The sequence below is a fragment of the Rhinolophus hipposideros genome (assembly GCF_964194185.1).
Source record: "Rhinolophus hipposideros genome assembly, chromosome: 12".
NCBI lineage: Eukaryota > Metazoa > Chordata > Mammalia > Chiroptera > Rhinolophidae > Rhinolophus > Rhinolophus hipposideros.
The window spans coordinates 62,017,426-62,042,077 of NC_138058.1; the positions used below are offsets into that span (position 1 = coordinate 62,017,426).

General features: G+C 33.0%; 1 protein-coding gene across 1 annotated transcript in view; it reads left to right on the forward strand.

Annotated features, from left to right (window-relative positions):
• ATAD2B (ATPase family AAA domain containing 2B) overlaps positions 1-24,652 on the forward strand; it is a 112,841-nt gene that overhangs the window by 42,645 nt on the left and 45,544 nt on the right. Inside the window, exons 14-17 of the mRNA XM_081068856.1 lie at positions 10,441-10,600; positions 12,664-12,754; positions 17,678-17,989; positions 20,315-20,450. Of these exons, the coding sequence (XP_080924982.1) occupies positions 10,441-10,600; positions 12,664-12,754; positions 17,678-17,989; positions 20,315-20,450 (699 nt within the window). The remainder of the gene's footprint in view (positions 1-10,440; positions 10,601-12,663; positions 12,755-17,677; positions 17,990-20,314; positions 20,451-24,652) is intronic.

Sequence of the window (24,652 nt, forward strand, 5' to 3'; positions counted from 1 at the left end):
CTGTTTAGTCCATTAATGTTTATATAATTATTGACATGGATGAATTGGAGATCACCATTTCTTGTCTATTTGTGTCTGTTTTCTTTTTCTGCTTCTTGTCTTTTAAAAACATTTTTTGAAGATATTTTAGAATCTTTTTATTTTGCTATTGACTTTTTTTAAAGCTACTTTATTGCGGTATAATTGACATATAGTATAAACTATATATATGCAGCACTGACATATAATTAAAGATACACTTTATAGATTTTAACATATATACCTGCAAAACTGTAACTATAATCAAGATAATGAATATACTCATTTCCCCCAAATAAGCATTTACATTTAATGTGACTATTGATAGAGTTAGGTTTAAATTTATCATCTTGATGATTGTTGTCTATTGGTCCCTCTGTCCCTTGTTCCATTTTTTCCTATTGTTCTTCCTTCCTTGGATTAATTGAATATTTTTTATAATTTCAGTTATTTCTTTTGTTAGCTTATTAGTCATGACTGTTTTATTATTTTTACAGTAACTTTCAGGTTTATAGTAGATGTCTTTAACTTATCATCATCTATCTTCAAGTGATCATATACTGTTTTTCATATAGTGGAAAACCATAAAACAGTTTACTAGCATTTTTCCACTCCTGAAGTTTGTGCCATTGTTGTCATACATTTTTAATACCGTACAATTTTTTAAAGAGATTCAAATAATAATAACAAGAACAATAGTAATAACTTAAAGAATTATTCATGTAGTTACCATTTCTTTTGTAGATAAGTATTTCCATGTGCCATATTTTTCTTTCTGCTTACATTTCTTCCAGTGTAGATCCATAGGGTACAAAGTTTTTCAGCTTTCCCAAATCTGAAACATCCTTTATTTAACCTTTTTAAAAACTACTTTTATTGAGTTATATTTTAATTAGCAATAATTGTGCCTCGGATACACCTCATTGGCTACGATACTGCCACTGCGCAAAGCTAAGTTATATTTTATATATTGTAAAATCCATCCATTTCAAATGTAAAATTCAAAATATCTATACTGAGTGGTAGAACCATTAGAATAAATCGATTTTAGAACACCCCCGTCACCATCCCCCCATAAGATTCAGGATGTCCATTTGAAATAAATTCTTGTTCCTATCTCCCCAGCCAAATGAATCTAATCTCTGTTTCTATAAATTTGCCTTTTTCTGGATATTTCAAATAAATGGAAGCATACAATGTGTGGTCTCTTGTGTCTGGTTTCTTTCATTGAGTATGATGGTTTAAAGAGCACCGTTGATTTAGCATGTGTCAGTATTTCCTTCCTTTTTGTTGAATAGTATCCATTGTATGGATAATACTATACATTGGATAGATACTTAGGTTGGCAATTTCGGCTGTGATGAGTACTGCTGCCATGAACAGTCATGTGCAAGTCTTTGTGTGGACACATGTTTTCATATCTTTTGGGTAGATACCTAGGAGTGGAATTGCTGGGCTGTATAGTAGTATTATGGGTAAGTTTTTGAGAAACTTAGCCGTTGTTTTTGAAGAATATTTTCTCTATGTATAGAATTTTGTCTCCTTTCAGCACTTTAAAGATGTTGGTCTGCTGTCTCCTCCCTCATTTTGTTGCTGTGAAGAGTTCTGCTGTCATCTTTGTTTCTGTTTGTAATATATCCTTTTCCTCAGACAGCTTTTACTTTTTTTCATCACTGGTTTTGTGCAATTTGTTTAATGGTGTTTCATGGTAGAGTTTTTTCATTCTTGGATTGAACTGTTTAAATCTGTGACCTGCTTGTTTTCATCAGTTTTTGGCCATTATTTCTTAAAATACTTTTTCTGTCTCCCTTGTCCCTTTCTCTCTTCTACTTGTGGCCTCTGATTGCACATACATTAAAGTTGCTTGATGCTATCCCATAATTCACTGACAATTTGTTAATTCTGCTTTAAATGGTATTTTCTGTGTAATTTGGGATAATTTTTATTGCTGTCTTCTTGTTATCTTTTCTCAGTGTCTAATCTGACGTTAATCCTGTTCATTATATTTTTTTATTTTTTGACTTACATATTTTTGTTTTCATTTCTAGAAATACTATTTGTGTCTGTTTTGTATCTCCTATATGAAGATATAAGGAACTTTTCAACATATGGAATATGGTTATAATAATTAATGTCATCTGCCTATTCTAATCAGTTCTGGTTTGGTTTAATTTGATTGATTTTTCTCTTTATGGACTGTATTGTTCTGCTTCTTTATATACCCGCAATTTTTATTGGAAGCCAGACATAAATTTTTCCTTGTTGAGTGGTATATAGGATATTAAATATTCTTGAGAGTTCCCCCCACCCCCGGGATACAGTTACCATAAAAACAGTTTGATTCTTTTGAATTTTACTTGTAAGGTTTGTTCTGTTTATCTGGAGTAGTCTTCAGTGTAGGGCTAAATATTTCCCACTGATAAAGTAGGGTCCTTCTGTGCATTACTTGCAATGAGGTTTCCCAGTCTGGCTTGTGTTAACTGGCAGTATTTCTGGCTCTCTATGAGTATAAAATACTGTTACTTCTAGTTCTTCTGGCTATTTTTTTCCCTGTGCCTTGAGTAAATTCCTCATATGCATGCACTGATCAGTAGTATTTAGCTGAAGTCATGAGGGGCTTTGTGTATATTTCCTGAGTTCACTCTCTGTACATTGGTCTCCTCTCTGGTACTCTGTGAACTTTAGTCCTCTTGGTCTCCTTGGAATCTCAGCTCTGTCTCCTCTACTTACCGTGTTTCCCCGAAAATAAGACCTAGATGGACCATCAGCTGTAAGGCGACTTTTAGAGCAAAAATTAATATAAGACCCAGTTTTATTTTAATATAATATAAGACTGGGTATAATATATGATATGATATGATATAATATGATATAATGCCGGGTCTTATATAATATAGTATAAGACTGGGTCTTATATAATATAACATAAATATTATATAATTATATTGACATAATTAATATTAATATTATAATATAATTAATTATGGAAACATTAATGTTAATTATATTAATTTTATAAAAATGTAAAACTTAATTATATTAATTTTTACTCCAAAAAGTGCATTAGAGCTAGGTTTTATTATTTTCAGGGAAACACGGTAGTGGGTCAGCTGATCCCTGCCAAGATTCTATCTTCCCTACTACATTGCATCCTAAAAATGGAAAGCCATTAATTAGATCCTTGTTCCCATGCTTTATAATTTCTCTTGCTGCTTTCAATATTTGCTCTATATCTTTGGTTTTCAACAGCTTAGCTGTGATATATGCCTCAGCTTGGGCTGTGTGTTTATTCTGATTGGTGTTTGTCACACAGTTGCAAATTTGTCTTTTGTCAATCCTTTTCTGTCTTCGTCTTGGATAATTTTTATTGATCTATCTTCAGTTAGTCTTCATTTACTTTTTCCTTTGTCTTGTCCATTTGCTTTTTTGTCCATCTAACACTCTTTATTTCAGAAATTATGTTTTTCAGTTCTAGAACTTCTATTTGATATCTTTTCATTATATTTTTCTACTGTGATTTTCATGCATTTAAGCATTTTGTTTACTTCTTTAAGAGTAGTTAATACTTGCTTTAAAATCCTCTTGTGTTTCAACATCTGGTTCACCTCACTGTTAGGCCTGCTTGATTTTCTTTTCTCTTTAAAATACGTTCTGTTTTTTCGGTTTTTCATCTGTCAGGCAGTTCTGGACATTATTGATGTTAATTTGTAGGGGCTGTGAATTCTATTGTTTTTCTTTCATGAGTAGTGTTTCCTTTGTTTTAGCACATAATTTTCTGTTTTACGCTTGTAATAGAGACTGTTTCTTGGCTGGTAGCATTGGTCTCTTTTCAGCTCTGTCTTTTGCTTGATCTTTGAATTCTCTGCCCTTGTTAGAGATCATTTAGAGATGTGAGGAGATAGAATTTGGGGATGTCCTCACTGACTCTTGCTAATCTATAGTGATAGGACACAGATCAGTGGGAGCCCCTGCATTCTATAGTGTTAACGGTTTCCTGCCTTCTCTTTTCTGAACTGAGTCTCAGACTGCCAAGTTAAGGGATTTCCCCACATAATCTTCCTGTCTTGCCTCACTGTACTTAGCCCCATGCCAAAACCTAGAGAGAGGGGAACTTGCTTGTTGTATGTCTCCCTTTCTCTGAATGACCATGAACTCCCACCGGAATCTGTCTCTTTTTACTCACCAGTTCCTTCAGGTGTATCCTTGTGTATTACCATGTACAGGTTTTATAGTTATTTTCTGAAGGGGAGCAAAGAGTCTTCTGACAGGGTCTTCATCCATCAAATCTGGAAATGGAACCTTTGAGTAGCAGTCATGCAGGTTTTAATTTCTAGAGTAATCACTAATGAAATAGAAACATTGTGTAATATCTAAACTATTAGTGGGGGGAAATGGAATAATTAAATGTAATCAATCCAAAAGCAATCAAGAGGGGGAGGGGAATCAGAACCAACAAGAGAAACAGCACTAAATATGATTGTAGATTTAAACCCAAATGTAAAGGGACTGAATTTTTTTTTTTTTTAAAGACAAAGATTGTCAGACTAGAAAAAACAAAATATGACCATGTTTCATTTACAAGAGCCATATCTACATATAAGGACACAGAAAGGTTCCAAGTAAAATGGTGGGGAAAAAAGCTCGTAAAAACTTAATCACAAATATTCATAGCAGTGTTATTTATAATAGCCCAAACATTGAAATAATCCACATGTCTATCAACTGATGAATGGAAAATGTGGTAATGTCTATACAGTGGAATATTATTCAGCCTTGAAAAGGAATGAAATTCTGACACATGCTACATGGGTGTACCTTTTATATATACATGTAACATGGATGAATCTTGAAGATTTATGCTAAGTGGAAAAAGCTAGACACAGTAGGTCACATATTTATATAAAATATCCAGAATAGTCTGATAAAAAGATATCCAATAAACACTAACAGAAAGCTGCTGTAGCAATATTAGTATTAGACAAAATGGACTATAAGACAGAAAGCGTTATTATACATATAAAGAAGATTAACTTATGATAAAAGCTTCAATTTATTTATTAGAAGGTGTAACAGTTTAAAATTTGTAATTCCCTAATAGCTACATTTCAAACTGTATAAAACAAAAATTGACAGAAATTATAAAGAGACTGATAATCATTGTGAGAGCTATCATGTATCTCAGTAATTGATAGACCAAATGAGCAAAAAATAAGTTAATGCTCTAATTATTTGAACAACTATATTTTATGACTCTGATCTAGTGGACATACTTACAAGTATGTAAGACAAATATAGAATGAACACTATTTTCAAACATACACAGCATTTACAAAACTTGATCATATTTGCGCCTTAAATGACAACTAATTTCCAAAGTTTAGTACTATACAGAATATAATAAACACAAAAAGATAAGACAAGAATTTTGTTTGTTACTAAAACTATTGCTTTAATTCTAAATAACCTGTGTTATAAGTAAAACAAAAAACTATAGCAAATACATGAACTGCAAACAAAGATACAAAAATATATTAAGAAATCTTAAATTTGCTTCTTTGAAAAAAGCTAATAAAATTGACAAACCCCCAGTATTGCTTAGCAATAAAAAGAAACAAACTATTTTTAAACCAACAATGTGGTGAATCTCAAAATAATTATACTTAATGAGAGAATCTGGAAGAAAAAGAGTAATTGCTGTAGGATCCCTTGTATATATGATTTTAAGTAATGCAAGCTATTCTGTAGGTGACAGAACACAGATCAGTGGTTGACTGGAGATTGGGTAGAGGTTCAGGAGGAGCAGTAGCAATCAATTACAAAGGGACATGAGGAAGAGCATGATGGGTCTGTTACTTACTTTGTGGTGACAGTTTCACACACTTCAAAACTTATCAAATTGTTTACTTTATGTTTGGTGTATTGTATGTCAATCATATCTTTAAAAGACTTTAAAAAAACCTGTTTGAACAGTATGAGAAAGTGAATTGGAACCCACTTCACTTGTGAACATGGATCTAGAAATCCTAAATAAAATAGTAACATGTGACATCCAGGAAGATATAAAGAGGATAATGCATCATGATCAAATTGATTTTATTTCAAATATACAAGGTTTGTTTAATGAGAGAAATCAACGAAGGTGAATTTATCACATTATGATATTAGTGAAAAATCATATGACTGTCTTAATAGATGTGGAGGAACTGTTTGATAAAATTTAATATTTGTTCATGATAAGGTCCTTCATCTTAGAGTACAAAGAATGTGAGGGCACTCTGTTTTCTTAAAAGTGTCTATAAAAAACACTATAACAAGCATGCTTAATGTGGGAAGATGAAAACTTTTAATATGGAGAGTTACAAGCATGGCTGTTGTGAAATCTACTTATCGCTGTATGTAGATCCCAGTTAGTGTAATCTGGTAAGACAAAACCATATAAGGTGTGTATTGGAGAGGAATAATTAATTCTGTTATTTGTAGATGATATGATTTTGTATGTAGAAATTCCAAAGCAATCTTGAGATAACTTCTTAGATGTAGTGTAATGAGCATTTAGCAAGGTTAAACCAATGAATATAGAGAATTTTGTTTTTCTGTGTACCAGTAATTGTGTAAAAATGAAAACTTAACTTGTATAATCACCTTAAAAAAGGAGTTACTAGGAATAAATTTGAAAAGTTCCATGTTACATCTCTGGAGAAAATAATAAAATTTGATTCAGAAACATTAAAGGAAGATTAAATAAATGGAGAGAAATACATGTTCATGAGCTGGAAGATTGAATATTTTTAAGTTTTCTGTCTTCCACATTAGTCAGGTGATTCAGCATAATCTTGTTCAAAAATCACAACTTTTTTGGGAGAACTTGACAAAATGAACCTGAAATTTATATGGAAATACAAAGTATAAAATTAGTGAAGACTTTTTTTGGAAGAACAAGGTGGGAAGACTTGCTTTACTGGTTATTAAGGCTTTTTAGAGTTAAGATAATTTGATATTCGTGGAAGACTACCCAAATAGACTAATTGAACAGAGCCCAGAACCATATATAAATTCGCACGTAAGTGAATGCTTGATTTAAAAAAAGGCAGTACAATGCTTTTGGGAAAGGATGACCTTTCAATAATTAATAATGCTTGGAAAGTTGGATATCTGTTTTGTGAAAAAATAAAACTGGATTCCTCTTCACACCATATAAAACAATTCCAGTTGGATTTTATATTCATATTTGAAAGATAATACAAATGCTTTTAGAAGATAAGGCAGGAGAAAGGATTAGGGCAGGCAAGTGGCCCTCAATGTAGTATTAAGTAGTTTGGACTTTATTTTGAACATAATAAGGGTTACTAAAAGATTTTGATCCAGGGGCTGGTAGTTTAGATTTTTTAAATAAAGACACCTTTTGGAAGAATAAGCTAGGATGTAATTCTGTCTTTTTTTAAGACTTTTTAAAAGACATTTTTAAAAGACTTTTCTTCTGATAAACCTTGTGCAAAACACGTAAAAATGCTGATTAAATCCTTGCAAACATTTGAAATGCCTTTCTGTGACTGGTATATACTAAAGAAAAGTTTGATATTAAATATGAACTTATGCTTAAGGATGCTATTTCTAACCCCTTATATCTTTTTTGTTGTTGTTGAGAATTTTCGTAAGAGTTTATTTGAGCCAAAACTTACGACAGTTGCTGGGAAGCAAGATCTGAAATGCTCTCTAACCCCTTATATCTTTTTTTCTTTCTTTTTTTTTTTTTTAAAGATTTTATTGGGAAAGGGGAACAGGACTTTATTGGGGAACAGTGTGTACTGCCAGGACTTTTTCCAAGTCAAGTTGTTCTTTCAGTCTTAGTTGTGGAGGGCGCAGCTGAGCTCCAGGTCCAGTCGCTGTTGTTAGTTGCAGGGGGCACAGCCCACCAAGCCCACCATCCCTTGTGGGAGTCGAATCGGCAACCTTTTGGTTGAGAGGGACGCACTCCAACCAACTGAGCCATCCGGGAGCTCAGCAGCAACTCAGCTCAAGGTGCCCTATTCAATCTTAGTTGCAGGGGGCGGAGCCCACCATCCCTTGCAGGAGTTGAGGAATCAACATGGCAGCCTTATGGTTGAGAGCCCACTGGCCTATGTGGGAATCGAACCGGCAGCCTTCAGCGTTAAGAGCACAGAGCTCCAACCGCCTGAGCCACTGGGCCGGCCCCTAACTACTTATATCTTGAGTGAGGCCTTTATATCATTAGTTTTCAGTTATTCAACAGGAAAGAATAAGCACAAATCCTCCCTATGCATGTATACTGGGTTTCTACCATTTTGGTTTTATTTATAGATTTGGGGTTAGTTTATTTAGAACAGTTAGTGTATTTAGGAGCGAGAATAATTTCTTTATTATGTTGAACATATTGGAGAAATTATTTCAGGCAGGTGTTAGTAAGAATAAAGGGATAGAAGTGAGAACAGTTGGAAAAACTAGGAAGACCATTGTTACTAGAACTATGGCTTATGTTATAATTAGACATGAAACATTTTTATTAGGTAATGTTTAAATGTTTCAGTCAGTTTAAAAAGTTACTCTAAAAAATGCACAAAATGATTTTAAGTTGAACTTAGTTAAAATGGTAGCCATTCTAAAGAAATTGTCCTTTTTTTTTTTTTTATTAGTTTCAGGTGTACAAGACAAGGTAATACTTAGACGCCCACCATCTACATCCCTCACACTGTGAACCCCCCACCCCCACCCACCATCCCTCCGACCTCACACCCAGCCATCACATCACACACATAAAATTATAGTTGGCATTCATTAATGTTTAGCCTCTGGTGCACAATGCCACGATCAGGCATCCACACCATCCCTGAGGTGGTCTCCCAAATAGGACGCATGCCCATCGGATACCCAACAAAACCCCTACAACATTATTGAATAAGTTCCCCAAATTAATTTCCAGAAAACCCTGAGGCCATCTTGCGGCCACCAGCCGTCTCCCAATCCCTTCACCTTTCCCCTTATCCCCAACCCCCCCCCACCCCCGCCCATCTAACAACTCTCGGTTTTTTCTTTGTGTCCTCAAAACTGTCTCTGATTAGTTCATTCACCTATTCTTTTCTTTAGATTCCGCATATAAGTGAGATCATATGGTACTTGTCTTTCTCCTTCTGACTTATTTCACTTAACATAATGTTCTAAAGAAATTGTCTTTAAAAAAGTATAACGATAATGCAAATATAATTCTATAGGAACTTGAAACATACTATAAATTGGCAGACATTAACCCCTCCAAGCTGTTGTATTTTTTCTTTTTTAAAATTAGCTTTATTGAGATACTGTTCACCTATACAGTTCACTTATTTAGACTGTACAATTCAGTGAGTTTCAGTATATTTACAGAGTTGTGTAACCATTACCACAATCAATTATAGAACTGTTTCATCTCCCTGGAAAGAAACCTTGTATCTTTAAGCCATCACTCTCAAACCTCTTTCTCATTAGCCCCCAAGCCCTGGCAACCACTAATATACTTTGAGTTTCTACAGATAAGCTCTTCTGGACTTTTCACGTAAATGGAATCATGCAATTTGTGGGTTTTTGTGTCTGGCTTCTTTCAGTCAGCACAGTGTTTTCACTGTTCACCCGTGTTGTAGCATCTATCAGTACTTTATTGACGAATAATATTCCATTGTATGGATATGCCGCATTTTGTTTATCCATTCATCAGTTGATGGACATTTGAACTGCTTCCACTTTTGGCTCTTGTGAACAAAGCTACTATGAACATTTATGTACAAGTGGACTTTGCTGGATCTTATGTTAACTTATTTAACAGTTGAAGAATTGTCAGACTGTTTTCCAAAGAGGCACAACATTTGACAGTGTATGAGTATTCTAATTTCTCCACATTCTCATCTACACTTGCTATTTTGTTTTTGTTATAACCATACTAGTAGATTTGAAGTGGTACCTCATTTGGTTTTGATTTGGACATCCTTAATGATGGGACCTTTGTATATTTTCTATGGAGAAATGTCTATTTAAATCTTTTAACTGCTTTTAAATTAGGTTATTTTTCTTTTTATTGTTCTTTATGTATTCTGGACCCTAAGCCCTTATTAAATATGTAATTTGCAAATATTTTCTCGTAGTTAGGTTGCTTTTTCACTTTCTTGATAGTGCTGTGCCCTTTGAAGCAGAAAAACTTTTAATTTTGATGAAGTCCATTTTATCTTGTTGTTTATCTTGTGATTTAGGTGTCTATTGATGTATTTTTTGACTATTTTTGAAAATGATTTCTGTACATTACTTGATCTTGCGTTAAGGTGTCATCATGCTATGATTTTATTAGCATTTTAAGACTGATAAAAGTATAAGCATCAGTTTTTACATTTTTTTCTTTCCTTTTTTAAGTTATCATTTTATCTGAAAATTTTGTTACAGCTCCATAGTGTCAACCCTCCTTGCTCTTATGGATGGATTAGACAACAGGGGTGAAATTGTTGTTATTGGTGCTACAAACAGACTTGATTCTATAGATCCTGCACTCAGGAGACCTGGTCGTTTTGACAGAGAATTCCTTTTCAACCTGCCTGATCAAAAGGTACAAGTTTCTGTTTTTGATATATTAAGATTTATTTGTAATTTGATTATGAAACATGAAACATCTTACAACAGTCCAAGCAAATCATTTAGGCTCTACCAGTACATGGGGGATGCGCTTAGTTCTAAGAGACACAGCTAGTGCCAATTTTGGTACAGGGAAGCCATTACCTTGATTTCCTAATTGTCTTCTATCTTGTCCTACTCATGTAGACCTCAACATCTGTATGCCCATCACAGTCCTCACAATTAAGGTACAGTCCACACAAATCAGAGACTTAACAAGAAACAAGGTCTAGAACAATTGCCTAATTGAATTTTCTGTGATAATGGAGATGTTCTTTATTTACGTCGTTCACTGATCATTTCCAGTATGGTAGCCAGTAACCAACCGTATGTGGCTGTTTGTTATGTTAGTGTGACCAAGGAACTGAATTTTAAATTTTGTTTAATTTAAAAATTAAAATAAGATAACATAATATGGCTAGTGGCTTGCTGTATTGTACAGCATGGAACTTGAACATAGTTTTCTACATTAATTTTGACTGTCCACATTTCAAGGAAACTGCTATGAGACCTAAACCTAACGTTATTTATCTTCGTTGGGTCTGTGTAAGAGGCCTGGATTGGCTGTTCAGCTTTTTTTCCTTAGATAATATTTAAGGAGCAGTCAGTAAGATAAGAGGAAAACTAGGAGAGTGGAATTCTGGAAGCCAAGTGAAGAAAGTGTATAAATGAGGACAGTGTGATTAACTGTGTTAAATGTTGCTAAATTAAATCAGGTGATGACAGAAAATCAGCCAGTGTATTTAGTGTATTATGTAGGTCAGTGGTGAACCTGATGGGAGCAATTTCCATTAGTTGTAGGTGCAAAAATGTTTGACTGGAGTATGGTTAGTTTAAGAGAGAATTGGAGGGGAGAAATTGGAAATATTTACCAAAAATAACTTGTTAAATGCTGTTAACTGAGCACAAGGAGTCAGGAGGCTTTGGCTGGAAATGAATGACCAAGATCTATTGCAGGGTCTTAAGATTTGCAAATCAGAAACACAACCAGGCAGTGCCCAAAGTGTTCTGAAGAAGAAAAGCTCAGAGTTCTTTTAGTAAAAAATACATTCTTGGGAAGAATCAGTCCTGCATTTTTAGCCCCTGGATTGGTCAGAGATGGTAATCTTCCAGATGTCTAGTGGTCTGGATAATGTATGTCAGGTGGTCTGGATAATAGATGTCAGGTGGTCTGGGCATGTGAACATTCTAAGTTCTTCAGAGGGTTATCTACAGGATATATGTGTATATATATATATACACATATATATATGTATATATATATATCTAGGTATTGATGCACATCGAAAAATTCAAAACTTGCAGTTTTCAGGCTGGTTAAAGCAAGAATAGAATTGTTTCCTCATGCCTCACCCCACTTGATTTTAGTAATTTAGCAGTTTGACTACAGTGACTCCATTTTATTTCTTTTCTCTTTTCTCAGTGCCAAAGGATCAACTAACTTACAAGATAATGATATGCAATATATTTCATTTCTTAATTGCAAACTTTTTAAGTTTTAAATTGCTTGTTTAGTTCATTGTCAGTTATAATATCTCATGCATATGATAGAACCAAAAGTTCTGTGAAATCTAAATATAGTTTGGCTCAAAGTTATGATTATTATAATACATTAAAGTTTCTTGTTCATATGTTTTCAAATGATAAAAATGAAATTTAGTTTTAAATTCACTCAGTCATATGTGCCACTAGTCAAGTTCCTTCACCTCTCAGAATATTAAATGTCTTAGTTTGTGAAACAGAGACAAGATCCTCTAGTATACATCTCAGTGGATTACTATGGGAATCAGAGTTCCTGTGCATGCCAAGATGTTTAAATTTCTTTGAAAATAAACACTTGCTTTTCCGGGGTATGGTTAATCCATAAATTTGTTCCAGCAAATACTTTTGAGGGGTTGATGATATTTTATTAACTTATACTTTTTTTTAAGACAAGAAATTTATTTACCTGTTTTTTTTTTTTTTTTTTTTTTTTGGTTTTTTGGTTTTTTTTTTTAGGCAAGAAAACACATATTACAGATTCATACCAGGGACTGGAATCCAAAGTTGTCAGATGCTTTTTTAGGTGAATTGGCTGAAAAATGTGTTGGTGAGTGCTACTGTTTGAATTCTTTGAATATCATTGTTCTGTTCAGCCTCCCTTTCCCCTTATGTTTGGAATGTGAATGAGTATAGTTATGTCTTTGTGCAATAGATGCCTCTGCCTTTAAATGTAAAAATTATTTTAAACATTTCACTTGAAGTTTGAATGCCTCAAAATTAGGATTTTAGCTGCCATTAGGTGATTGACTAACAAAATTCCATAGTAATATTCTTTTCATTGAGTGCTGGGATTCCCATAATATTACTACAGTATCTCCTTTTAGGAAGTGTCCCCTTTCAGAAATTTCACTAAGAAAAGGAAGTATAAACTTGAGAGATAAAAAGGCTCATGTCAAAGGTAGGACTGTAGTCTTTCACTTTGCAGATTATATGATGGGCTCCTCTTCATGCCTGTGGCCTAGAAAGAAGTCTTCAAAGAACATATTTAATGGCATTTGCTAGTATTTCCCAAAATATAAAACTTTCCAACTTAATGTTATGTTATTCATAGAGTGGAAGATCTCCCCACAGAGTGAAGGAACACTACTGTCCTAAAAGGATGTGGTGAGAGTATTTTATGTACGTACATGATCATACAGAGGAGATAGATTTCAAGGTTTTGGCTCTAATTAGATTAGAAATCAAAACGAAAACATTAAGCAACTGAATACACATACAGGTATTTTTTCTTCATTCTTTTTCCATCTTTTGTGTCTATTTTCCTCTTAATTTTCTAAAAAATATAAATTATATATATAAAAAAAGTCTTCCTTCATGAACTTTTTAAGCATTATGAAGAAATCCCCCACATAAGTCCACTAACAATCAGTAGCCTACTTGGGAAAACTTTAAAGTTACCAAAACCAAAAAGAACAACTTAGGTAAAAAGTCATTGTAACCCACCATCAAATAATTAAAATTTAAATAGAACATTAGTCCATTCAGTTAGCTACATCCGAATTATCCTCTTCATCCACAGGGACCTCCATCTCCGAAGCAGCATCCCTCAGCTTTTGAGCCACAAAGACCTCGGCATCTTCTGGTGAGGAGAAAACGTAAATCTCTCCAGCACTACTCCAGTTTAAAAGCTTTGCCTGGTATAAGAGAGCATGCGCCAAACCCATTTCATGTAAATTTGGCTTGACCTTTGCAAAGCCTTGTGCTGCTTTATGGGAGAGGGTGGTATTTGGTGCAAAATCCAGTCTTTTCCCATTTTGAAATTTGACCCCTTTGATTTCCTGCTACGTTTATGATATTGTGTTAGAGTGCAGATCAGACTGAGAAATCTTTATGGATTCTTCTGTGAATTTGTCACAGAATGATCCTTAAATGAAATAAGCAGAAGTCTTCAAATAATTTTGAAAATCCCTAAAACATAGGTGTCTTAAAATTACTTTCTATTACCCTATCTACCATCTGAAATATTATATACTCTAATTCTTCATCCTAAATATTAGAATCTTAATTTCCTTTTTCATTTCCAGAGGCCATTACTTCTCATTTCTCCAAGTGATTTATTTTAGCTTTTAGTCAGTTTCTTAAGTTAAATTTTAAGACATAATTTCTTATAGGACTGAAAAACTTCTCTTTGCCTTTTTTGGGGGTGGTGGTGGTGGTTTAGAATCAGCTTATATATACACCATTTTCTTCCTGAAAAGTGACATAAAAATTCATTATAATTAAATGACTTCTGGTTTTGTGACATTTATTCCATTTAAGAAACCAGTTCACATTTAAAAAAAATCAAAGGCAGGTCCTCAAACAGGAATGAAATAGTAGTACATTTTAAATTCATTATGCACTTATCCCTGATGTATCCCAAACATGTTTTACATGTATGGATCAGTTCATGCCTAACAAAAGAGCGTGCAGTCTTGATGAGCAACTGCAGAGATAGCTGACCTCTTGTTAAGGGTTATGGATTTGGTAACTTTTACCTTGAAATAAATTCCCAAGTACTTGGAGGTGTTTGCATACATAATCGGTGTCATTTTTAAGTAGTGTTCAAATAATTTTCATATCTGGAACAATGTGCACAAATAGTAGGAACTTAAAGTTACTGAGGAGTTCAAACCTAATTATATTTCTTGATTCATTTTCACTTAAGAGGGCCAAAATAATGAAAACGTATCAATGAGTTGCCTATCTTGTGGGCCTTCATTATGTTTAATGTTTTATTTAAAAATAACTTATAAAATTTTGTTATTACCTTTCTCTAGTATTTGTTCAGTATTTCTAGAATGATCATATCTATATTTCTAAACCAGGACCCTTTGAGAGTGAAAAAAATGCTTGTAATTATGCCAAGAGGCCTAAACCAGGACATGTGGTCACCCTAAATATAACCTATTTAGCCTTGGTTATAATGTAATTTTAATTCTATTGTAGAGTCTCATAAGGAAGTATATTATTAATTCAGAAGTTCTCAACTTTTTTTTGTATATCAGAATCACTTGTAAAGCTTTCTTAAAACATATATTTATGATACTAAACCACCAGAGATTCTGATTCACTATGTTTGTTGGGCATCTATTTTTGTTTCAGTATTATTGTTTATTTAGATGAGTAGTCAAGGTTGAGCACCACAGATAAAAACTGGTAACTCTCATTCACAAGCAAATGTAAAGAAGGTAAACCCTATCTTTTATAGTCTATTGGTTATGATAATCCATTTGAAAATTTACTTTTTTAAATGGGATCTGTTATTGTTAAGCTTTTAAATTATCTTTAATAAATTAAGAAAAAATGAGCAATAAATTGCTATTATGTATGTATTAACACATGTCAAACATAAAGGTTATGGGCAACATTTACTACATAAAATACCTTTTAGTGGCTTTCTTCTGTTTTGCATTGTTTCTGAGTTTGTTTTTCTTTTTTAACTTAGGCTTTGCACTTAAAATAGCATTGTATATAGTATATTCACTAACTGTGTATATACTTTTAAAGAAACATGGTTGTTTACGCTGTTTGAAGATGGTGGTTTATTCTTTACTTCCTCTGAAATGGATTATTTCATTAACTGTTTATAACTGAGCTGATGTTTTACAGTTATTTTGTTCAACTAATACAACGGATATTTATGGGACAGAAAAAGATATTTTCAGGTTTATTCATTGAGAAATAGGAAATAAAATGAAAGACTAATGGTAAATTTTGTTATTCTGAAGAATTATTTGCGAGATAGATTGCTGTCATGGGACAGTGTTAATGCTTAATCTGTTTATAGTTTTCTGAATTAAACTCTCACAGATCATACTAAATTTCCTCCTAACTCTGAATAAATGTTTCTTTAAGAATGCAATACTTTTCTATATTTTTTCATTGAAATATTTACATAGCGATTAAGTTGATTTAATAAGAAAAGAATGTAGATTTCTTAAGGAAAAAAAGCTCAGTAAATATCATTTATCCACTTTTTTTTGTAGTACATAGTAAATTAATAGCTTTATCTTCCCAAACTATAACCTTGGATTACTCATGTCTCTTTTCATTCGTTCTTTCACTCAAGAAATATGTATTGAAAATCTACTGAATTTTAGGCCAGGCATTGTTCTTGGTATTTGAGATACATTAGTGAACAAAATAACAAATACCCCTACTCTCATAGAGCTCACGTTCTAGTTGGGGAAGGCAGATAATCAACATAATAGGTAAATTATTAGGTGGTGAGTGCTATGGAACAAAACAGAGCAGGGTAAAGAGGATTTTTCTGTTATTTGGAGGACTTGATTAACAGGACCATTTGCCTTACTAACAATGCAGATATAGTTCATTATGGATGTGTGAGTCACATACAATTTGATTTATGTAATGTAGGCTAGTCCCTTAATGCTTTTTTTCTTTTTCCTGCCAGTTGGTCTAGGGTTATTTCTTTTTTCCTCATAGTTTGCCTGTCTAATGACCATTTTTATTTCAGTATTTAAGTGTTCAGTGAGGTCCTTGTGAGGTATAAAAAGATAAATAAACCTGATACCACTTTTCAAAGAGCTTGGGGACTAAGGTTCTATAACTAGTTCGAGTGGTTCCCCCTGCTGGCATGATTGATAAAGATGGCCAAATGAAGTTTAATTGCTGATATATAAAACAACAGGCCAGTTTGAGTTTTTCTTCCTTTTTGTGCTAAAGACCTAACAGTTCGTATATTTTTGTATGTACTTGTTGCTTGAATGAAATGACTTACAAGCGCTGGGGGCTTGATCTGTTGTTTAACTATATAAATCAGTTATATATGGGTAATGGATAATACCCCGTGTAGGTATAGCCCTTAGAACTAGATTATCAGTCATTTTAAACTAAAAATGTGTGTGCGCGTGTGTGTTTGTATGAAAGAAGTTAATATGGAAAATTGATGGATTTTTATTCTCTTTAATACCTTTGGAACTGTCAGAGATGATCATAACTTTAAAGTATAATTTTGGGGGTAATTAGATGTTAACTTGGTTGTGAGTTGCACTCAAAATAAGTAGTAGATTAGCTCTGTTTTTGAAGTTTCTACTACTCTCCTACATATGTTTGGCAGTTAGTAGTATTAGAAAGATTTATCGGTAAATGTAATGTCATGCAGACTACTAACTGGTGATTGGGAATATTGAGGAAGGATTGAGATGAAATTATTATTCTTTTAAAACCTTTCCTGAAGAAAAGTTGTACATTATAATTAGTGGTATTGGCACAAAATAAATGACTTGTTTTAATATCATTAGTTCATGTGTTTGTTAATTAAAATATTCAAAACACTTTTCCAGTCTTAATGAGTAAACAGTTTTATTAGGTGATTTTTAAATGGTCAGATTTCATTTTGCTGATAAAATTGCACATAATCATTGATTTTGTGTTATTTCTTTAGGTAAAGGTGTGTATATTTGCAGAGCATATATACTTAGCAGAATGAACTTACCTTTGTTCCCCCTTTCCTTTTCTGCATTAGGCTATTGTGGCGCTGATATCAAGGCCCTGTGCACTGAAGCCGCTCTGATTGCCCTTCGCAGGCGTTACCCCCAGATCTATGCTAGCAGTCATAAACTGCAGCTAGATGTTTCCTCTATAGTGCTCAACGCCCAAGATTTTTACCATGCAATGCAGAATATTGTGCCTGCTTCCCAGCGTGCTGTCATGTCTTCGGGACATGCACTATCCCCCATCATAAGACCACTGCTGGAAAGAAGCTTCAACAACATCTTAGCAGTCTTGCAAAAAGTGTTTCCTCATGCTGAAATTAGCCAGAGTGACAAGAAAGAAGGTACTCTAGATTATTTTTCCTTGTTAAAATGAAACCAGTACAGGCATAAATAAATAAATCGTAAGTTTCCTCATACATATGATTACTTATGTGTCACTTTTTTATATTTGCCATGAATATAGAAAATGCATCTTTTTCATTCACCACTGTATATTCCAGGCCTGGCATGTTTCTTTGCATTTGGTGGTTGCCTAGGGAATGTTTATAAAAAGAACGAACGTTTGTTCTGGTTGGTTGTTCTTGGGACATTCTGACTATCTTACAATCTTTAGGAAAGTTGACTCTAATAAAAATGGCTTACGTTTATTTTATTATTATAAAGTCCTTACATAAATTGTCATTTATTAATCCTCTTAACAATCCTGTGGGGCACATACTCTTATTTCATAAAGGAGGAGAATGTGGGACTTACTGACGTCGTCACTGACCCAGGGAGCCTGACTCCGGAGCCCATGCTCTTACTATGTTGCTGTAATGCCCCTCTGGATTCAACTCATAGATATTTATTGTTTTTAGCAGGGCAGTCTGCAGTGCTGTGTGTGCTGTGTGTGCTAATGAAGTGTAAATTTTTAGTGAGGGAGTAAATCAGAACCTGGTTGTAGACGGTCTTGAATTCTAGCTTCAAGATTGAAGTTTGGACCTGAGATAAAATCAGAAAACTGCCTTTAAAAATGTCACGCATTTATAGGAAAACTCGAAGTTCATAAGCTAATCAAAGTAAGGCCCATGAAGTTGAAAGAGAAAGTAATGTATTTTATCTTAATTTCCCCAGTTCCTAGTATCTTGTTTGGCATGTAGTCTGGACCAAATAGAAAATTGTTCAATGAATTATACTAACATTGAGAATATTACATCTAGAAAAATCAATATTCAGTGATTTTTGCTGTCATTATAAATATATTTTTCAGAAATTTAATTTTTTTGGGAATAGATTCTCATGAAATCTCACATGGCTTACTTGATTTCTTAAATTTGTCAAATAGAGAAGGGAACAAATATTTTATTATGATTGAGCCAGGTACTCTGCCATGAATTATACATTTCTTATCTCTGATTTTTTTTATAACTGAGAATATGTATCTTTTCCCAAAATTTTATAATTTTAAAAAACTTACATCACCTTTAGAAAATCATGAATATCTTCCCTTCCCTTCTGGGAGATTGGGATAGCTCCTTATTTCTATTTTAGAACTTTTACAGCATTATCTGTGTTTTATCATTTTTCCATAAGTATAGAATATGTGTTCAAATTTTTCTTCATGTGCCAGTGGAGAAGAGATACCAAATTTTATTTGATTATTAATAACTTTTTTTTAGTTATTTAGATGTATCATTCTGGCTTGTTTTGGTCTTTAATATTTTTCTTAGACAAGTATCCTTTTGTTGTGTATGAAATTATCACTTAAAAGATACTAAATTATTTTTCAGGTTAACGTTTACAGTATTAGTTGTACTAACTATTTAACTTTCAAAAGCCACTGAAATCTATATCTGCCAATACCATTTAGTATCTCATTTTAGAAAGCATAGCTGTTTCTTTGGGGGACGGGGAGGAGATGTGATTTCTATCAATCTTAATTTTATCCCATTTCTCCTACACATGTAGGTAGCATTGCTTTTTATTGAGTGAATTGACAATTTTGTTAGGTATGTGTGAAGTATAGCTATTAATATTTCAAATTGTAGTCCAGGTAAATTTTTAAGTATAGCGTTCTTAATAGAGACTTTAGTTCCTGTTAGTCCATTGAGCAGTAACTTAAGACCTGTATAGAGACTGTTACTTGAATGAGTGCATTTTTAAGATTGGCTTTGTTTCTACTGAATTGCTGACTCCTGTCTCAACTGGATTAGGTTTTGAAAAAGGGATGTGTGTGTGTGATATGAAAAAATAAGGTCAGTTTATTATTCCTTCTTGTTGATTTTGTAAGAACTGGCGATAACTCAAATATCCTATTAATTTATACCAAATATCTTATATGAAATGTATTGGTTTTGGTCAAAGTTAACTTAGATTTTTAGTAAGTAGATGGGTATTTTATAAGAGTGACATTCTTTTCCAGTATTCTTATAGTTAGTCAATAATATCTCCCAAATTATATCTCATAATACTTAAGTAGTTTGTAAAGGTGAAAGAATTACATTAATTTCATTTATAAGTTATTCAAATATAGTAGTTTGTCAATTTGCCTGGTCAATCTATTATTTGACAGATAACTTATTAATGTCATTTGATTTTTAAACCCGTTTTCTGTAGCTTTGGTGGAGCACTAATATTAAATGACTCTATAAGACTCAATTGTGATTTTTTTTTTGGTTTTTGAACAGATATAGAAACTCTAATTTTAGATGATAGTGAAGATGAAAATGCTTTATCAATTTTTGAGACCAGTTGTCACTCAGGATCACCAAAGAAACAGTCATCAGCTGCTGCTGTACATAAATCCTACCTTCATTTTACAATGTAAGTAATTTATATCCAATTTTTTTTAGTTTAGCGTGATTTTTACTACTTTATAGCTAGAATTATGGTATAATTTGACTTATGGTTGTGAGCTTGAGAACTTTGTTTTTCTGTTGTTTGGACACAGTTCTGGAACACTCAGTAAGTATAATTTTTTGTGTGGTTAGTAGTAAATTGGTTTATTGGTTAACTAAAACCTTTTTTCTAAACTATGTGATTTTTTTTTTTTTTTAAACCAAGCTGGAAGGAAGGGTTACGTTTAGACAGTCAACTCATGTCCTCAATTTTATTGCTTTTGATTTGAAATACAATGAACAGAAGTGAAATATTTATCATGACCTAGAGTATTTTAATTTGTAATAAGTTTCGGATGATAATTTAGGGACTCTAAGGGTGCTAAAGAGATTTTGAATTAGAATTGCTCAGTAATTAAACCAATAACTTTTTGATTCTCCAAAACCCCATTAGTTTATACTTTACTAATTTAGATTTTATGGTTTTTCTATTTACATTTACCTTTATCTATGTTAAAGCAGCTTTTACTTTAATGGGTAAACAACTTTAGTGTGCTAATCTAATTTTAAATTAAGGGACCAAATAGTTTTCAAATACTAACAGCATCATCTTGAATTTACATAATTAGCATGATAGCTAAAAGGCCATAATGCTTCAGTCAGGTAGATTAATCCCACTTTTATTCGAAGATGCTGGATTGTATGTATTTTTAAGTAATTTTTCTTTTGAGATATTTTGAACAAATTTAAATCTTCAACTGGAAGTTTCTCCTATGTAGATTTTGATGAAATGTTAATTTAACTATTTGCATTGATAACCGTTTCTTGTTTTCCATTTTTAAAAATGAGACTAAATTACTTTCATTTACTCTTTTCTTTTTGATGTGTTTGCTTCTTTAACAGCAAACTCTTCTGTTAGAAACTTTTTATTCTACTCCATATCCTTTCTTTTATGCCCCCAGGGAGATTTTCTTAGACTATTTAAATAATTTTACAGATCTGTTTTATTGATGACTAAGGGAAAACCAACGAATTATTTTTCTCCACACCTGGCTAGCCTCTGTGTGTGTGTGTGTGTGTGTGTGTGTGTGTGTGTGTGTGTGGACAATTTTAGTTATTTGGATTTGAAATACATGATAGCAGAGCTAAGAAACTATCAGGAGATGTAGGTTCAATTTTATAAGAGCTCTGTTGTCAGTAAACTGATACAGAAGTAGATTTTGATACTTGATAAATTCACATGCAGTTTTGAGTTTTTATTAAGAGCATTCTCTGCCACTGATTCAATGTGTATCATTGGTATGGTTCATTTTGTTTGGTTTAGCCTTTCTGAAATTGGTTTAATTTTAGCTTCCTTTACATAAGCTTTTCTAGTTCATTAATTTGACTTTGATTTAATGGTTAGACAGCTATATCCCAGAATAAGCTTTTTTTATTGTAGATGTTTTAATAAATTACGTTCTTTTCTTTTTCTTTTTTCTTAACTTTTATTAGCATTTATTTGGTGCTGCATTTACTCCCAGGCCATAAGTTTTTGTTTCTTTAGTTTCTTCTGGGAGATCTTTTTCTCCTTTTCTGGTTTAGGCACAGTCTGCTCTTTCTCAGTGCAGATCATCTCAGTGTGGCGGGGGAGCTCCTGTATGCATTAACCCACTACGAGCTCTCTGTACAAGTTCTCCGCATCTTGGGAGCTTTGTTCTCTGATCACTGTCTTTTTAAATCTTTGCCCCAGCCAGATAGGTGAAAATAATATTTTCTTGTTTATTTGAATAATTCACTTGTTATTTCATATATTCACTCATTCAGATATTTTGTCCAAATACCCATCATGTCCTCGATGTTGTCCTAGGTACTTGTAATATGTCAGTGAATAAGATGGACTAAGCTCTCTGTCCTTATTCAGCTTACATTTCAGCTGGAGATAGATAGTAAAACAATAAGTGTAATAGATAAAATGTTGTATAAGTACTATGAAAAATTGTAGAGAATACTAAGTGTTAAGAGAGTTCCTGGGAGTTGATGAGTTGCCAATATCCTTGGATATACATTTTGACATACTTGCCAAATTTAATTTTGGGAAAATTGTACTTTTTCCCACTTTCACTAGTGATGAAAATACTAATTTTCCATCATCTTTTCACTAATAATGGGTATTAAAATTAATTTTTAGTTTATCAGTCTTGCAGATAAAAGATGTTTCTCATTTTCATAATTTTTTGACTACTCTGTGAATAACTACTAAATCTTTCTCAAGGCCAGATTGTTCTTGAGCCTTAGATCCTGTCCAGCTACCTATCTCCCTTTTTTGTGTCACAGGTCTTTAAGTATATACTGGACTGTGTCTCCACTTCTCTGCCTGTGAATCCTGTGAGTTACTATTCATTCACTTATCTCAACTGGAATTGGACATCATCCTCAACTCCTTCCTCTCTCTTCCCTTCTGTGTCTAGTCAATGACCAAGTCCTGTTGATTTTCCTTACAAAACAAGTTCCACCTCAGGCCGTTTTCTTCTCATCTCCTCTGACACTATCTTTTCTTGTCTGGACTATAATTTAACATCTTATATCTGGTTTATTATAGCAGACCCCTAACTGGTCATATTTTCTCCTATTTTGCCATCTTCCAAAATCCTTTCCTATACTGACATACTGAACTAGAGTTATCTTCTAAAAACATGTATAAGATGATGTCACTTCCCCTGCTTAAGCATCTTAGTGTTTCCTCGTTGTCTTTAGTGTACATTACAAACTTTTAACATGGCTTACAAAAACGCTTCATAGCCCTTCATAGTCTGATCCCCTTTCCTCTTCCACTCCTTAACCCTGTACCCCAACATTGCCTGAAACATTAAAAGAAGGTGGCTGTATGAGCTATATCCATTACCCCAGAGGGCCAAGAACCCCTGGTTCTTTGCACATCCTATTTTTATTTCTTGGATTTCATCCTTTCTGCCTCCAATCTTTTGGGTTTGTGCTTTGTTAACACTTTTCCAAGAATTCCTTCTATGAGTCTCTAATTGGGGTCTTTCAAAGCACAATACACTTAAACAGTACTGCTTATTAATCACACTAATTATAGTAATCTGTGTATCTCCTTTTCCCACAAAATACCATTCAATTATGAGCTCTGTGATAACAGTGGTTTTGTTGGATACCTAGGTCCAAGCATTCAGCATAGGAAGCAGTCTACAATTGTTAAATGAATGAACATTTAAAAAATGTCCATGTGTATTTTCTTTTTGAATTGTCTGTTTATATCCTTTGCTCATGTAGGTATTTTTTGTTAACACTGTGCACATTAGCTCTTTATACATCAAGAACTTTTCCTGTTAATGGCAAATTCTTTGTCTCATTTGGTTCACATTGTAATTTTTGAGCTACAAAAGTTGTAAAATTTTTATGAATTAAAGGTACATCAATCTTGTTTTTTCTTTCTTTGTTTCTGTGTTCAAATTCATTTTGTTTAATCTGTGAAATGAATATCTGATCCTATTTTGAACATTTATTTCATAATCCATCCCTGTTCCATTTATTTTTTATGGTTATTATTTTATGTAAAATTCTTTCAATTACTGTGATTTGTTTCCTGGGCTGCCTATTATCTTCCACAGAATTGAGGTTTTTTTCTTTTGTGTATTCTCCATTCTATTCTGTTATTCTGTTCTGTAATATGTTTTTGTATAAAGTAGGGCACATCTTAACCTAGTGGTTCAGAACCTGGGCTTTGCAATTGAATGGACCTGAATGAGAATTTCAACTTAGTCACCACCAAGTTATATGAACTTGTACCTAATCTCTGTGAGCCTTGGTTTTGTCGTGTCTTTAATAAGTGGAAACTGTATTCATTGAATTTTTAAGAAAGTTAAAAAAGAAATAAAATTGGAACTAACATACTTTTCCAAAATTTTCTTGATTATTCTTTCAGATAATGTTGCGAATAAGTTTAAAATCTCCCCTCTCCCTCAAGGTCTTTTGGGATTTTGATTTGAATTTTTTAAATGTATAAAATAAAATACTATATATATGTATGTATGTATGTATTTAACTATCGTTAACGGTAAATGCATTAGGAAGAACTGACTGTGTTTTCAGGCTCATGATATTTTCCATATAGTTTCATACTTTTCTTGCTAAGATTATTTAGTATTGTTTGTTTTGTCATTTATATTTTTGCACTTATAAATAGTA